Genomic DNA, 16,035 nt, shown 5'->3' on the forward strand with positions numbered 1-16,035 from the left:
GGCCCAGCCTCTGTCCCAGGCCAGAGCCGCCTGCTGCGTGGATTAGGGGAGGAGGCCGCCACCAGCCTCGGGTTCACCGGACAGCCAGACCGCTGCTCGGAGCTCCTCGGTGTGAAACACCCTAAGGGACTGAGATTGCTACCTACCTGGGGGAAGAAAAGAGCCATCACACGTCACCCACCCAGGAAGGTGTGTTCGACCTTTGAACGTCCCGCTCCGGTCTCTTCGTGGCCGTCAGACCTGCAGCACCAGCACCAGCTGGAAACTTGTCAGAAATGCACGTTTTGGGGTCTTGCCTCGGACCCACGGAACCCGGAAGCCCGAGGCGGGACCCAGCCGTCCCCATGAGGCCGGTGTGGGACTCTGACGCCAGCTCGGATTGACGACCACTGTATCAGGCAGAGCTGAGGGCGGCGGCGGTGGGCGCCTGAACTGTGATGGAACCATCTAGAGCTCCACACCCCCCGGGGGCCTCGCAGCCTCCCATCCAGCTGGCGCAGAGGGTCCGGGAGCTGGGACGCGGCAGCAGTGTGTGCGCGGCTGCTCGGCGACCCGGTGTGCAGAGGACAGGGTGCCGGTCCCTCTGCTGCGGCCCGCTGGGCCCGGACAGGCGGCGTCAGCGCCAGAGCCTCGGGCCCCGCGCTGGCCCTGCCGCGTCAGACCCCCATTTCTCAAGGTCCGGTGATTCCTGGCCACGGCCATTGGAGAAGTGCCGTCTTTCTGGGCCGTGACTAGGGCCGTCAGGGCCCCGAGCTGGTCTGTGTGCTGTATGTCTGGCCATGCCGTCTCGCTCGTGATTAGTGATGTGGGTGCCTCGTTTGTCGTTGACAGGACACCACGGACTACGTGGCGTACGTAGCGAAGGACCCCGTTAATCGCAGAGGTAAGCAGTGCTCGCTCTTACGATCTCTCAGTCTTGGGCGGTCGGGCTAACACCAGACGCTCCTCCTTGTCCCCCCCCCCCACGCCAGCTCCAGCACGAGCCGCCTCGCTGGACTTGAGGCGGGCGGGCAGTCAGTGCGGCCGCCTTCTCGCCAGGGCAGGAGACTCTGGACGGCGGCGGGCCGCAGACACACCCCTGCACGCCGGTGGCTGCGGCCTGCAGCACGTGACCCGCACCTTGCGGCTCCTGGTCGTGCCCTGAACGTGGCCTCGGCTACACCTGGAACGCTCCTCGACTGCCCCCCTGCCCGGCCCCAGCCCACCGCCAACTACGTCGCCCCGAGAGGCCTGCACTGCCCGGCGCAGCCCGGGCTCCACGCTCACAGACCCCACAGAGCTGCCAGGGCCTCAGACGCAGGCTGGAAATGGATGTGGGGCGCTCACGAACTTTCCATCCTCACGGGCCCTTTATTCCTGGAGCTCCACACCCACCACCCTGTTCCTTTTTTCATGTAGGAAGCCAAGCCCCACCGCGGGCGCCCACAGCCTGGGCCGGCAGGGGCCATGGGTGCGCGCCCCTTGAATACTGGAGCGCCCACGGCCCAACCTAGAACTGGCTGACGAAGATGGCGGGGTGGAGGGATGTGGATAGCAACACAGAACGCTTCAGCCACTACCCGCTGGCTCCCCCCTCCAGGTCCCAGCTGTTAAGATTTTCTAGGTCACTTTACAGAACTTTCTATCCACACACACACACACACACACACACACACGTATTTTCTCTTCTTTTCAAGTGTCACTGCATGTGAGACCCCAGCATGCTATCTTGCCCTCCCCCTAATATTGCGTCTTGGACACGTTTCCGAGACGGCCCACAGAGACCAGGTGGGCTGTGCACGCACAAGACTCGTCCCCCAAGGGCACCGATCCCCCCCAGGGGTCCACGCCTTCACTGTTCTCCCCAGGAGGTTGTCCGGCCCGACCTGAAGGCATTTGCGGAGAGGTCAGGTGGCTGATAGGTCAGTGAGCCTTCAGGTCAGCAGCCAGTCTGGCCGTAAAGATTTGCGTTCCTGCCCAAGTGTGGGGTGGTGATCCCCCCACGCCCCGGCCGCCTCCTGCCCGGCGTTGGTGCTCGGTGGTGGCGGGACTGCCTTCCTTCCTCAAAGTCAGAGATGAGGACGTCGTACTGCGTTAGCCCTCACTCTCCCCCAGGTGCGTGGGCCTCGGGGGGCGAGGGGGCCCCACCGGCGAGGAGCAATGTCCTGGATTATACCTGCCACATCGTCACTCCTGAACCAGAGGGGGCGTCTTCACAGAGTTTTGAGCGTAGACAGGAAGGACGCATGGGTGGCCTTGAGGAGCCCAGGCCCGTCCCCGAGACCCCTCGATGATAACAGAGCGCACCACGTCTTGGCCCGTGCTGACTGCGGTGACCGGTGCCCGGCCGGGGGAGGGCGGTGGGCTGGCGGTCCCACGAAAGCCCGTCGTCCCCCGGGGGGAGCCGGCTTGAGGGGTCCGCTAGGGCTCCAGTACGGAGCGCCGCACACCGGTGGCCGAAGACGACAGAAACCGCTGTTTCGGGTCCTGGAGGCCGGAGAGCCGAGTGCGAGGCGCCGGCCGGGCCGCGCTCAGACTGAACCGTAGCGGGGCCCTGGCTGCCCTCCCAGCCCCCGGCGGCGCCCCGGCCGTCTGGGCGTCCTGGCCTGTGACTGCAGGCTCCAGGGCCGCCTTCACGCCGCCTCCTGCCCGAGCGTGTCTCCGTCTCACGGGGGCGCCTTCCCATAAGGTCTGCGGCCATCTGTCAGAAGCCGTGTTCGCGGCCTGTGGACGTGTTTGGAGCCGACGTCCTGACGGGGACTTCTGACCAGCAGCGTTTGCTGTGTGTGGGCGACACGGGGCTGGCCCTCCTGCGGGAACACGCACGCCCCCGCCTGTGTGATTACAGGGGCGCCTTCTGCTCCTGCGTGGCCTTCGAGAGGCGGCCGGAGCACGGCTCCTCCCTCGTGTGCGGCCGGCCGCTCAGAGGTGGGAGCCGTCCTCCCGACGGAGACTTCAGCCTTGTTTATTGGTCTGGGGGGGAGACAACGTGGGCACACGAGCCCCACCCCGAGGCCACCGCCCTGTAACCGGAGGGCCGGCTTTCCCCGGAAGGGGCCGGATGAAGAACAGCCCGTTTTGTGGCCCCCACGTAGGCTCTGGGCCACGATTTGGTTTTACAACATATCCTGAGTCTTGGCGGCACCAAGGCTCTGTACTTGCCTCTCAGTGGTCGGCTCCCTCGTGGCCCCGAGTGCCGCCTCCGGCTCCGCCCCCTCCTCTGGGCGGTCACTGTTCCCGCAGGCGCCCAGTCACACTGGTGAGGGGCGGAGACAGTGGGTTTTGGCTGAAGACCGTTGTGACACTCGGAGCAAACACCGGCCCGGGAGACCCTCAGCCTAGGGTTCGTTTTGGATTTCGAGTGCAGTCCGACCCTGCCGGACACCAGCCCCCAGACCAGTTTTCTCAGGCGCCAAAGACTGCAGGGGCCAGAGCCTGGAGATGTGACTTAATTCTGCATCTGCAGCCTCCGCTGCCCCTGGTGTCTGACCACCAGGACTCGACAGGGACATGGAGCCTGCTTCTGCCCTTGGCCCTGCCTCTTCCAGACGGCTCAGGACCCAGGTTTCCAGCTCCCTGCTGCGTAGACAGGGTCGATCGGGCAGCCCCATCTTCACCGTGGCTGCTGCTCCTCGTTCCAGAAGGACAGTGACTGCATGCTGTCGAGGCTTCCTGTCTCTCCTCTTCTGCAGGCGCCCCCTTGGCTGGTGCAGACTGGGGTGGGGTGCGGGGGGCTGCACACAGGCAGGTGCCGACCAGGTGTCTCTCCCTCCCTCCCGCCCAGACTCCTGCCTCCTCACCGGCTGGGGAGGCACCAGCAGCCGGACCGCTTACTGCACCACCCTGCAACTCTGACAGCTGCGTCACACGGGCTTGCTCTGTGCCTCCTGGCTGGTGTTTCATAAAATAACATCAATAATCAATAATAAAAATACGGCCAGGTATCTGTCGCCTCGAACAAGCCTCTGACCATCCCCAGCGCTTCCAAGGGCTTGTGCTGCGATCCGAGCGCCTGGTCTTCTCAGGACACGCTTCCCCCTGGGTCCCCAGTCTGTTCCCCACTGCAGCCCTGGGGGGACAGGAAGCCTGCAGACCCCAGGGCTGGCGGCTGGCGGCTGCCGTCCGCGTGAGCTCCACGGTGCCCTGCTGGCCTCGGGCGGCGGGAGGGTGGTTTGGTTTGCCTCCCCCGCTGCCCGCCCCCCCACCGAGCCCTCGGAGGGACCCTCCTGAAATGCGCCCCAGCCATCGGCGAGAGGGAGGTGGCATGTGACACGGCATCGTTTTCTCCGGCAAGAATTCCTTTCTCTGTCGTTAGTCACAGGATCGGGCAGCTCGGGTCACAGTGCCGTGGGAGCTCGGACCCGGGTCTGGGGGGAGACCTTGATTTCTCGGGGAGCAGGGCAGCATTGTGACGCAGCCTGGCCGCCGGGACAGGGTGGCCTTGTGGGACTACGAGATGCCCCAGGCCCCCCGAGGCCCTCCCCCACCATGGGGCCACCGGAGCCCAGCTTTGATCTGTTCTTCAGCACAAGCTGCTTGTCTCAGAACCTGTGCGAACAGCCAGCCCCACATTCGAGAATGTTCCCTGGCCTGGGATGGGAGGGCCCTGGGAATTAATGTCCCTTGAAATTAATCTTTTAAGGGGGTTCTTACCATTCCGAGCTGCCGCATTCAGTGAGGCCGCTTGACTCCCTCGAGGAATTGAGGAATCGAGCAGACAGCCACGGGGCGGTCAGGGGTCCCTGGGCCGGAGCTGGGGTGGGACCATTGTGCAGGCTCAGGGGCAGGGATGGACCCCTTGCTTGTTTACCACCTCGTTCCTGGTCACGTTGCCTTCCAAACCCTGTTTCCGGGTTGAGCTCTGAGTTGGCATTTCGTAGACGGTTAAGGAATTGTTAACCGTTTTTGAAATTTAAAATTTTTAAATGTATTTGCAAAGAGGACCTTTCATTAAGAAACGCATCCCCGCGGTGACGCCTTGGGCTGTGGCCCAGGGATCCAGTTGTGGGTGGAGCCGCAGGGACAGCGTGTGGGGATGAGGTGACTCCTGTCCACCCCCGGCGGCCCTGCATCTCACGGGCCGGTGCCGGTGCCGCTTGCTCCCCCAGCGTGTCACATCCTGGAGTGCTGCGACGGGCTGGCCCAGGACGTCATCGGCTCCATTGGACAGGCCTTTGAGCTTCGGTTTAAGCAGTACCTGCAGTGTCCTTCCAAGGTCCCCGCCTTCCATGACCGGTGAGTAGCGCCGTGGCGCCCTGTGTGTGGGCTTCCCACTGACAACCTCTCCAAAGGAGAAAACCACGAAACGGGCTCCGTGAGGCGTGGTCTGGACAGACGTGGTCCGTCCCAGGGCTCCAGGCTCCGATGCACCTGGCAGGTCTGGGCCTGGGCTTGGAGACCCACAGTCAGAAGGAGGCCCACGAATGGGTGAGGCTCTGAATGTTGGGGAGAACATTTTCTAGAAAGTCTGGAAGTGGTAGCCAAGGTCACAAAAACGCACTGGAATATTTTTCCTGCCGTTTCCTCTGTCACCTCCTTGGGTCCGCTTCTCACAGGTTTGATGCATCCCCTGTTCTCACCGCCGTGGTCCCAACTCGGGGCCCCGCCTGGAGGCCCGGGCCGGGTGGCCTGGGGACTCACAGCCTCCCGGGGCTCTGGGCCGGCAGCATTGTGCCTTGACAGCCACTCTTGCTTTTTTAAAAAATGTTAGTTATTTTGAGAGAATGAGAGAGAATGAGGGAGGGGCAGAGAGAGGGGGAATCCCAAGAAGACACTGCACTCTCAGCTCGGCTCGGGGCTCGAACTCACAAACTGCGAGATCCTGATCTGGGCTGACTTTGGACACTCAACAGCCCCCAGGGGGACACTGTTGTTTTGTGTGTTTGAGGAAATAGTTGATACAGATACGAATTGTAAAAAACCTTCAGGATCTACCATTGAGTTTCCTTTCTACATCAGAATATTCCAAGCAGCATAAAGCGTTAAAAGAAAGCCATATGGGGGCGTATCGATAGTCTGCCCTTGACCTGCATAATGGAAGCCTCTTCTACAGGTGCGTTCACTGTAGACCAATCTTTATTTCTCCGAAATTTGCTTTCTCACTTTTGCTCCAACGTCTGCAGCCGCGTTTGGTGACGGCGCTTTTACTCTCATCCTGACAGGCCTCTTATACCTGCGTTTTGTTCTAAGTTTTACCTCTTCCATTCAGGTCTTTAATCCATTTTGAGTTAATTTTTGTACACAGTGCGAGGTGGGGATTCAAGTTTGTTCTTTTGCATATGGCTGCTCAGCACACCTGGTTGAAAAGACCATTCCTTCACATACTGCATGGTCTTGGTAACCTTGCTGAATTCAACTCCCTATAAACGTACGGGTTTGTTTCTGGAGTCTCAGTTCTGTTCCACTGATCTATGCTCTGTCACCCCAGTGCCATCGTCTTGGAGACGGTAGCTTTGTAAGAGTTTGCAGTTGGGAAGTAGGAGTCCTCCAACGTGACCTTCTTGCGTCTTTTGTCTCTTCTGGGCCCTTTGTAATTCCAAATGGATTGCAAGATAGCTTGTTTATTTTTCCAAAGCAGTAATTAAGACTTTAATAGCGATTGTGTTGAATCTCAGGCTAATTTGAGGAGTATTGTCATCTGAGTAATTCTGTATCTTCCAATCCATGGACATAAGATATATTCCATTTATTTAGATTTTCTTTTATTTCTTTCAGAAATGTTTGGTGATTTTTATTACATACGTCTTGCACTTGTTTTAGTAATTTTTACCATAAGAATATTTATTCTTTTTGATACTATGATATGAAATTGTTAATTTTATACTTGTTTTTTTATTGTTAATGTTTAAAAATGCAATTGATTTTTGCATACTGATCTTGTATCCGACACACTTACTGAGCTCATCTATTGGCTCTAATCATTTGTGGGTGTGTGCGTGCGTGTGTGCGTGTGTGTGTGTGTGTGTGTGTGTGTTCCTTAGGATGTTCTACATACAAGATAAGTCATCTGCAGTAGAGTTTCACATCTTCCTTTCTAATATGAATGCTTGTTATTTTTCTTCTTATGTAAATTACCTGGCCAGGATCTCCAGTACAACTGTGACTAGAAGTAAAAGAGGGGACATTCTTTTCGTGTTCCCGATCTTAGGGAGAAAGCACCTCGTCTGTCACCATTAACCATGTGGTTAATTGTGGACTTTTTGTGAGCGTCCTTCTATTCCAAGTTTGTTGAATGTCTTTGTCCTGTAAAGATATTGGATTTTGTCCAGTGCTTTTTATGTATCTATTGCGGTAAGTATTTGGTGTTTGTCTTTATTCTGTTGATGTGGTATATTACATCAGTTGACTTTTAAATGTGGAGCCAACCTTTCATTCCTGGGATAAGTCCCACTTAGTCATGGTGCATCATTCTTCTCATATGTTGCTAGATTTGGCTTGTGAGGATTTTGTTGAGGACTTTTTTTTCATCCATTTTCATAAGAGTTATTGGTCTGCAGCTTTCTTTTCTTGTGATATTTTTGTCTGGATTTTGTATCAGGGTAATCCTGGCCTCATAGACTGAGTTTGGAAATATCCCTTCCTTTTGTATTTTTTGGACGACTTTGTGAAGAGTTCCTGTTAATTTTCCTTTAGATGTTTGATCTTATTCACCAGAAGGTCATATGATTTTGAGCTTTTCTTGGAATGTAACTTTAAAAAATTATTGTCACTAATTCAGTCTCTTTATAGATTTGTTACAGGTCTATTTAGATTTTCTATTTCTTCATGAGTAAGTTTTGGCAGTTTGAGTCTTGGTAAGATTTTTTCCATTTCGCCTAGGTCATCTAATTTGTTGGTGTGCAGTTGCTCATAATTTCTTGTGTATTGTCTTTAACTGTGTGGCTAACTTTGCCATAGTTCTCTGCTTCTTCATGATATGTATTTCTGTTTAGTGCTTCATTTTAGCCAAAAGTACCTCCTTTAGTATCTTACTTACAGGGAAGATTTGCTATGATGACTTTTCTTTGTTTTTTATCTGGGAATGTCTTAATTTTCACTTCATTTCTGAAAGATAGTTTTACTGGGTATGGGGTTCTTGGTAGGCAGTGTTTTTTTCAGTAGTTGGAATATGCCATCCACTGTCTTCTGGCCTCACTTATTTCTTTTCTTTTTTTGAAAATATTTTTATTTATTTTTGAGAGAGAGAGTGAGTGGCAGTGGGGGAGGGACAGAGAGATGGGGATGGGAGATCCTAAGGGGGCTTTGCGCCGACAGAAGCAAGACCAGCATGGGGCTCGAACTCATGAATGTGAGATCCTGATCTGAGCCAAAGTAGGACTCTCAACCAACTGAGCCGCCCAGGCGCCCCCAGTTACTGACATTTTAAACTCTAGCCTTTTTTAAGGCTTGTGTTAAAAATTTGTCTATTTGGTGAGACAACAGTCTTATGTTTATTTTTTTGTTCATGATTTCTTCCATTCTCGCATTTAAGGTAGCTAATTTAAAGTCTTTGTATCATTAGTCCCAAATCTGAGTTTCCTCAGAAACGGTTTCTGTGGGTTTCCTTTTATCTTGCCTATGAGCCATAGTTTTTTGTTTCTTTGCATCTTTCATAATTTTTCATTGAAATGGGAAATTTTAAGTAATATAATGTGGCAAATCTTGAGAAGCTCCCCTCTTCAGGATTTGTTTTGGGCGGTTGTTTTAATGACTTTTCTAAACGAACGCTGTAAAAATCTATATTCTTTGTCATATATGGTGTGACAACCCTGCTCCTTCCCTTACCAATCAGCTAATGACTAGGGAGAGATTTTCTTAAATGCTTGGAGCCGGGAAGTCTCCCCGTTTTTGCTGCGGAGCCGTGTGTGTATTGGGGCCCAGCTTCAATACCCAGCCAAGCCTAGGGCCACTCTGCCTTACCCTTTGCTTCCTGCTTATGCGGAGGTCAAGGTCAACCAGAGGTGAGAAGACCTTTTCACAAGTTTCCTCGCAGGCACGCAGCCCAGGACACAAACAGGGCGCTCCGCAAACGCGGCCTTCTGGATTTCCAGAAATACGGTGAAGCTTATCGAAGTCCCTAAGGGCATCCCAGTGCCCAGCTTTTTCCTGTTAAGCTGCTTGATTAGCGTACTCTTTGTTTTCCACTGGTTTGTTAGAACCTCAAATGTCACCCATTGCCTCAGGAACCGTTACGTTGAACAATGGCCTCCGATTGTTTTGGACAAATGCCCCTGGAGAGGGCCCCCCCCCCCAAGCTTGAATCAGGTCAAATGAAGATAGCCTTGGAATGGGCTCTTTTAGGGAGTGATCAGACAGGTCACATGGTGACCCTTCTCTGGAAGGGACTTTGAAAGAGCCCCGGCGGGTTTGCCCCCTCCCATGGCTGTCAGGCTGCTCTTTTCACTGTGACTGTGGGGCGTTGCTTTCAAGGCTGCCACGGAGGTGGGAACAGGGCACACTGAAATGTTTAGGCCACCGTCTTACGGTGTTTGTCTTGCGGAAAAATACTCCCTAGGTCGCTACAAGCTTCTGCTTAATTTCCAGGGTTCTGAAAAGCTGATTTTGGCAAAAAAATTTCTTTGCTAGTTTTCTAGTTTGTTTATGGAAAACAGAATGTTCCGGGGTACTTAACTCTCATTTTCCCTGATGTCACGATATCTCCATTGTTTGGTTGATGTTGCTTTGACTTATTGAGATGAATGCGCCTTGGGGATCTGGTAATCTTTAGGTTTAAATTCTCTCTTTCCAAATTACGCGTACTTTTGAAAATGGGGTTCTTCCCTGTTTCAGAGATGGGTGGAATCTTCCAGAAGGTAGGCCTGCCACCTACGGTCTGGCCAGACCATTCAGCTGCTTTTCATAGCTGCGATCTAGATAGTGAGGAGGCGGTGACCGAACTCTTTTCTGGGGTAGCAGGTCCTAAGCTGGGGTTTGTTGGTTTTGACGACAAGCTCAAGTTTGGGCTAAAGCCGCGGAAATCCCCTTCTAACAGAATGCAGAGTCTGGACGAGCCCTGGACGGAAGAGGAGGGGGAGGGCGCGGAGCACCCCTACTACAACAGCGTCCCAGGCAAGACGCCCCCTCCGGGGGGCTTCGTGGACGTGCGGCTGCAGCCCAGGCCCCTCGCGCCTGACGCGGCCCAGGTGAGCCACACGCCTCTTCCGTTTCCTCTCGGGGTTCGCAGGTGGGCCTCCTGTCGGGTCTCCCCTCGGCTTACACACGCAGACACGCGCCGGAGGCTTTGGCTCTGACGTCCCAAGGCGTAATCACCTGTCCCGGAACTGGGCTGTGAGTCCGGGGCCGCCTCTCCCACCCCGGGCCAATCCTATTATCCTGGGAGCTTAATGAGGAGACCCACAGGCCTCAGGACTCTTGGAAGGGCCGGGGTGCTGTCTTTCCCTGAAAAGAGAGTGGGTGTGGCCCTTCAAAGGAGGAGCATCTTACAAGCCTCTCTTTTCTTCATTTCCCTGAGTTTCCCTCCAAGTCAACACCGTTCCGGTACGGCCATGGCTTTTTAGAGTTACCGAATGTCTATTCCGTGACAGAGAACTTTGCGATGTCACCCACCTTATGCAAATAATAATGACACTAATGAAAGTGTCACAGCACCACTGAGCGCAAGCGTCCGCAGCCCCGAGGCGGGGGGACGGACGGCGGCCCGGCGTGGATGGCGAGGGAGGCGCGTTCTGGCAGGCCGGGGTGGCCGGAGGCCGCGGCCAGCGGTGTGCCTCCGTTTCCGTCACACTTGGGGGGGCTGGCGGCGTAGGAAGAAAACACGGTGGGGCGTGTGTCGTTTGGATGCGACGCGGCCCCGTCCTCACACACGGGCCAACGCGCCCCCCGAATCCTCCTGCCAGCCCGAGGCGTGAGGGGAAGGGCTGTGACTGGGTCCGTCCCTTCGACTGGTGGGTGGCCCTGGCGGATGGCGAGGGGAAGGGAAGCTTCTGTCTGTGCACTGACACGTGTCTGCAGTTCGCAGGAAAAGAGCAAACGTACTACCAGGGGAGACACCTGGGAGAGGCGTTTGGCGAGGACCGACCGCCGGCGGCCGCCCGGCAAGGTGAGCACAGGCGGCGGGACCGAGACGCGAGGATGTGCCTCCGGCGGGGACCTCCTCGGTGGGCCGGCGCCCCTCGTCGCCGCAGGGGTCTGCGTGGGCGAGCCTGAGACTCCCGCCCCCCAGACACGGGACGGAGGCCTGTCGGGGCGCCACAGTCAGCCGGGCCTCCGCTTTGTCCCAGCACTTCCGGTTCACACACCCCCTGGGGACGTCCTTGTCCTTCCACACGGCGCCCTGCCTGCCAGGTGGCCGAGGAGCTGACGTCCCCATGCGCCCCCGCCTATTCGAGTGGCAGGTGGCTGGGGCACTCTGACGCCTGTGTTGTGCTGTCCCTGTGCAGCTGTGCCCACGGCTCCTAATGGGACCCGGCAGCTTTCCTTCCTTGCCTGCCCCGCCCCGTCCAGGGTCAGCCTCCGGAGGGACGGAGCCCCCCCCCCCATGCACACATTTACTCACACTCGTGTGCACGCACACTCACACGCGTGCACACTCACACACACTTTCACATGCACACACACTCACACTTGCACACTCACACACTCACACTGTCACTCACACACTCCTGCAACACACTCACACACACACGAGACGGCCTGGGGAAGCGGCAGAGGCTGGGCTCCCAGAGGACGCTTCCCCGTCACATCACATCGACCACCATGTCCCCACTCCGCACGACTCACACGTGACTGGGAGTTCTTTCAACTCCAAACTTTTTCCTTCCTTAGACATTTCCTTAACTCTTTCGGTCGCTCGGGGGTCCTGGCAGGGGAAGGAGCAGGAAGCGAATTGAGATCTAATCTCTGATTAATGCGTCGCTGTATGTACGTGTAGCCATTTTTTGGCTTCATGCTGAGGCTCTCCCCTTCATGACTGCCATTTGTGCCGGGGAGCAAATGACAGCACATGTTTAGAACGTGCCCCTCGTGAGGCCGCCTCGGGGCTCGCCTGGAGGAGGACCGAGTGTGGGGCGCCAGCGCAGCGCAAGGCCTGGCAGAGGCCGCACGCGGCTCCAGCTCCCGGGACGAAACACCAGCAGACCGGCGTCGGAGCCTCACCCGGGGCACCTTCTTCTGCTTTTATCTTTGTTCTACCGACGTTTAAAACGTATTTCTATAACACGTGTACTTAGCCACACTAACCAGTGCCACGGACCAACAGAGACCCACTGTTCATAGTAGATACGGCTAGGATTGAAACGGACGTCAGTTCACTTAAAAATGAGGTCTCACCTGGTGCGTTCCCGTCTTCCCCCTCCCCCACCCCCAGCCAGATCAGGACAAGGTGAGGGACCCTCTGGGGCAGAAAGGCACCTGAGGGTCCCATGTCTCAACGGATTTCAAGTTCTTAGTTGAAAGAAACAAATATCTTTTTCCATCAAATAAGAATATCCTTAGTTAATTTGCTGGCAGCCATGGTCCCTTATTGAAAATTAACGCGTGGTGACCCCTCGGTGGGTGTGTCCTCCGTCCCCCGCTCTGCACCTGCCAGGGTCTCAGTGGGAAAGAGCGATGGTCAGGAAAGTTACACACTGGGCTTTTGATCTTCCCCTTTAAAAAATTAGTTCATAAAATCCTTCCTACAGACTGATTTGCTCACAGCACACACACTCACTCACACACAGGTGAGCGGCAGGGAGTCACCGCTGACCCGGGACTCGGGAGCAGCCTGTGAGACAGGAAGTCACGCTCAGGATCAGGGCAGAGACAGTTGATGACTTTGCTGGAGACGCTCCCCACGAAACCCTCGCAGCGGGACGCCTGGTCCTCTCGCGTGCTGCGCGGCCCCGGCCCGACGGCGCAGCCCTCCCACGGGGCCCTCCCACGAGCTGGATGGAGACGCCGTGGGGTGTGAACTGTAACTTCTCTCCAGACGTGGCGCGGCCAGAGCGCGGTGCTCCGGAGAGTCTGACTGTGTCCGTGTGTCAGAGACAGGGCCCCCGGAGTGACCCCGGCAGGTGTGACCAGGCACCGCCCTTGCCCCTCGGGCCCCAGACCAGCCCCGGCATGCTCTCCGCGCAGCTGAGAATCCCACGGGGGCACTGCCTGCGGGTGGGGGTCCTCCCTCACACGCCCACCCCGGGCCTCCTGCGTGGGGCCCCGGCAACAAGGGCAGCTCTGTCCTGTCCGGAAGGGACCTGCGCGGCTAGATCGGAGGAGACTCACGACGCACCCACTGACACTTAGGGGAAGAACAAGGCAACTTAGTGAGGCTCGTGGCGCAGCTGCTGCTCCGTCTCTGAGGCCTCCGTCAAGGGGACAAGGGGACAAGGGGACGCAGGCAGCTTCTGCCGCGGCGCACCCGCCCTGCTCCCCAACCTGGGTCGGGGCCGGAGTCGCGGGCAGGCCTGCGCCCTCACCGTGTCCGTCCTTGGGGGCTGGCACCGTCTGTTTTGACATGACAGCAGGGAAGTCGTCCTGGCCAAACACAATGGTGGTGACAGGGCCAGGAGAGGGGCATCTAGCCAGTGGGGACCCTCAAGAAGAATTACCTACCGGATAGCTCATAGGAACTCTGGGTGGCTTACGGACAGATGGGCGAAGGGCCTTCCCGTCGTAAGAGAAAAGAGCACTCGGCTTCTCGTTGCAGGGTCCCTGGACACCTACAGCCTGCCGGAAGGGAGAGCTCCTGCGGGCCCTGGAGAAGCCCCCACCTACGTGAACGCCCAGCACATCCCGCCGCAGGCCGCGCCGGCCTCAGGCAGCAGCGCCGAGAGCAGCCCGCGGAAAGACCTCTTCGACATGAGTGGGTGTCCTTTCGCATGTGGTTTTCCTGTGTCTGAGGTTGCTTTGCGCCGTCTGAGGCCTTTGCTGTGACGGCGCTTTCTGCTGGCAGGGTCTTGATTAGCGGTGCCCCGGGTCACTGCCCAGCTCCGAGGACGCGCGTGTGCTGACCGGTCGGCACAGCGTGAGGCTGCGCCTCGCTTTTCTGGGTGGTGATTGGGCTTTGCAAGGCTTTGAACTTGGCTGACCTCTGCTTTGGGATGACAGCTCTCTCCGAGGTCCAGAGGCAAAGCACTTTCCCCGTCTTTTAGGAACTGACCTGCCTCCTGAAGATCTGCGTGCATCTCGGGACAGGTGACATACACAGGGATGTACTTATTTGCTTACTCACATGTCAATCGGCTGTTATTGCCAAATACTGTGTCAGTTGTTAAGGACGCCGGCGCGACATGGCATTGCCCCTGTCTGCACAGAGCCCGCAGGCTGTTGAAAGTGACCAGCACGTAAGGCGAGATGGCGATACGCCCTCTCGCACGCACACGCGCTCCCACGCTCCCCGGGCTCCGGTCCCTGAGCCCCTGCTGGGTGTCACACCCTTCCGCTTACTGGGGTCGACGGGAAGACAAAGCCGAGTCCCTGCTCTCCGGGCGCCCAGCTAACCACTGCGCCTTAACCAGTAGCGAGAAGGGCCCAGAGGAGAAGCAGACCAGGGTGAGCAGTGTGGCAGGAAGCGGCTGGCAGTGAGTGGTGTGCCCCGGGGGCCTTCTGTTCGCCGTGCGGACGGGGCGACTAAATCGTCCGTGACGGATGATGCAAATGGAAGTCACTGCTGAGGCATTTTGAAAGAGCCCCCCCTGCGCCCACAGAGAGCCTTCCGTCCCCGTATGGCTCTGTCCGTCCCCTGAGAACGCGGCACGAAACTCCTTGACAGTTTAACAAGGTCGGCCGTGTGCTGGCCACGCGTTTTGTTTCATTTTCGCAACAGTCCTGCAGGCACCTCCTGTTGTTGTTTTTACCGTTAGCATTATTATCGCGATTTTCCAGAGGAGAAAACGGAGACCCTGAGAGGTTCAGTAACTTTACCACCTGGTCCAGGCAGCCTTACTGGTTGACACGTGCTGTTTGTGGCCTGGCATGTGAGTGAGGACAGGCGGAGTGTCCCCACGATCAGGTGGGGTCCTGACCACCAGAGTCGGTTTCTCCTCAGCCACTTTGGTTTTCCAGACAGTGGGTCCCCCTTCTGACCCCATTCTAGGTACAAAAGTCACCACAGACAGAAGAACTGCGGAATCTCAGGAGTTAGAGGCACCTTAACAACCAGCGAATCAAATCCCTTCTCTCAAAAACTGAGGAAACAGCCTCATAGGTGTGAAGCGACTTTCCCAAGATGCAGAGCAAAGCGGTAGTTTACGGAACCTCTGCTCCCGCCGTGAGGGGTCTCCGTGCTGCAGTTTAGTACTTATACTGATGGTGAGACAGTTGTCACTGTTTTATCTAGTCAATTCACCAGGGGCTCCTGGCCCCAGAGCTCAAGGGCAGTTGGATATGGCGAGGGCTTGAGATGCAAAAAATGAGAACCAGAGCCTCCCTTTTGTCATCCATCAATTTCTACACTTACTTCCAGAACCAGAGGAGGGGAGATAAGAAGAAGAAAGGGCCCTGGAGAGGCTAGTTTCTGTTGAAAAGTATGAAAAAAATTAAGCTAGCAGTCTGTGTTATTGTAAACCACTAGCAGGACATAATGATCGTGACAATGGTGGTGATGGTGATAGTTAATGGTGCTCATCGTGATGCTGATGCTGGTGGTAGTGGTGATGTGATGGTGGTGACACTGATGTTGATGTGGTGATGGTGGTGGTGGTGGTGGTGGTGGTGGTGATGACTGATGATGGTGGTGGTGGTGGTGGTGGTGATGATGGTGGCGGTGATGACTGATGATGGTGATGATGGTGTTGGTGATGGTGATGATGGTGGTGATGGTGGTGATGATGGTGGTGGTGATGGTGATGGTGGTGATGGTGGAGGTGGTGGTGGCGGCGGTGGTGGCAGTGATGGTGGTGGTGGTGGTGATGGTGATGATTGATGATGGTGGTGGTGGTGATGGTGATGATTGATGATGGTGGTGATGATGGTGGTGATGATGACTGATGGTGGTGATGGTGATGGTGATGATGGTGGTGATGGTGATGGTGGTGATGGTGATGATGGTGGTGATGGTGGTGATGGTGGTGATGATGGTGATGGTGGTGATGGTGGTGATGGTGGTGATGATGGTGGTGATGGTGATGATGGTGGTGA

General features: G+C 56.3%; 1 protein-coding gene across 1 annotated transcript in view; it reads left to right on the forward strand.

The window, feature by feature from the left end:
- SHC3 (SHC adaptor protein 3) overlaps positions 1-16,035 on the forward strand; it is a 63,930-nt gene that overhangs the window by 35,146 nt on the left and 12,749 nt on the right. The window contains exons 5-9 of the mRNA XM_029919696.1: positions 832-883; positions 5,088-5,214; positions 9,950-10,100; positions 10,930-11,017; positions 13,604-13,759. Of these exons, the coding sequence (XP_029775556.1) occupies positions 832-883; positions 5,088-5,214; positions 9,950-10,100; positions 10,930-11,017; positions 13,604-13,759 (574 nt within the window). The remainder of the gene's footprint in view (positions 1-831; positions 884-5,087; positions 5,215-9,949; positions 10,101-10,929; positions 11,018-13,603; positions 13,760-16,035) is intronic.

This window comes from Suricata suricatta, chromosome 13, assembly GCF_006229205.1.
Source record: "Suricata suricatta isolate VVHF042 chromosome 13, meerkat_22Aug2017_6uvM2_HiC, whole genome shotgun sequence".
NCBI lineage: Eukaryota > Metazoa > Chordata > Mammalia > Carnivora > Herpestidae > Suricata > Suricata suricatta.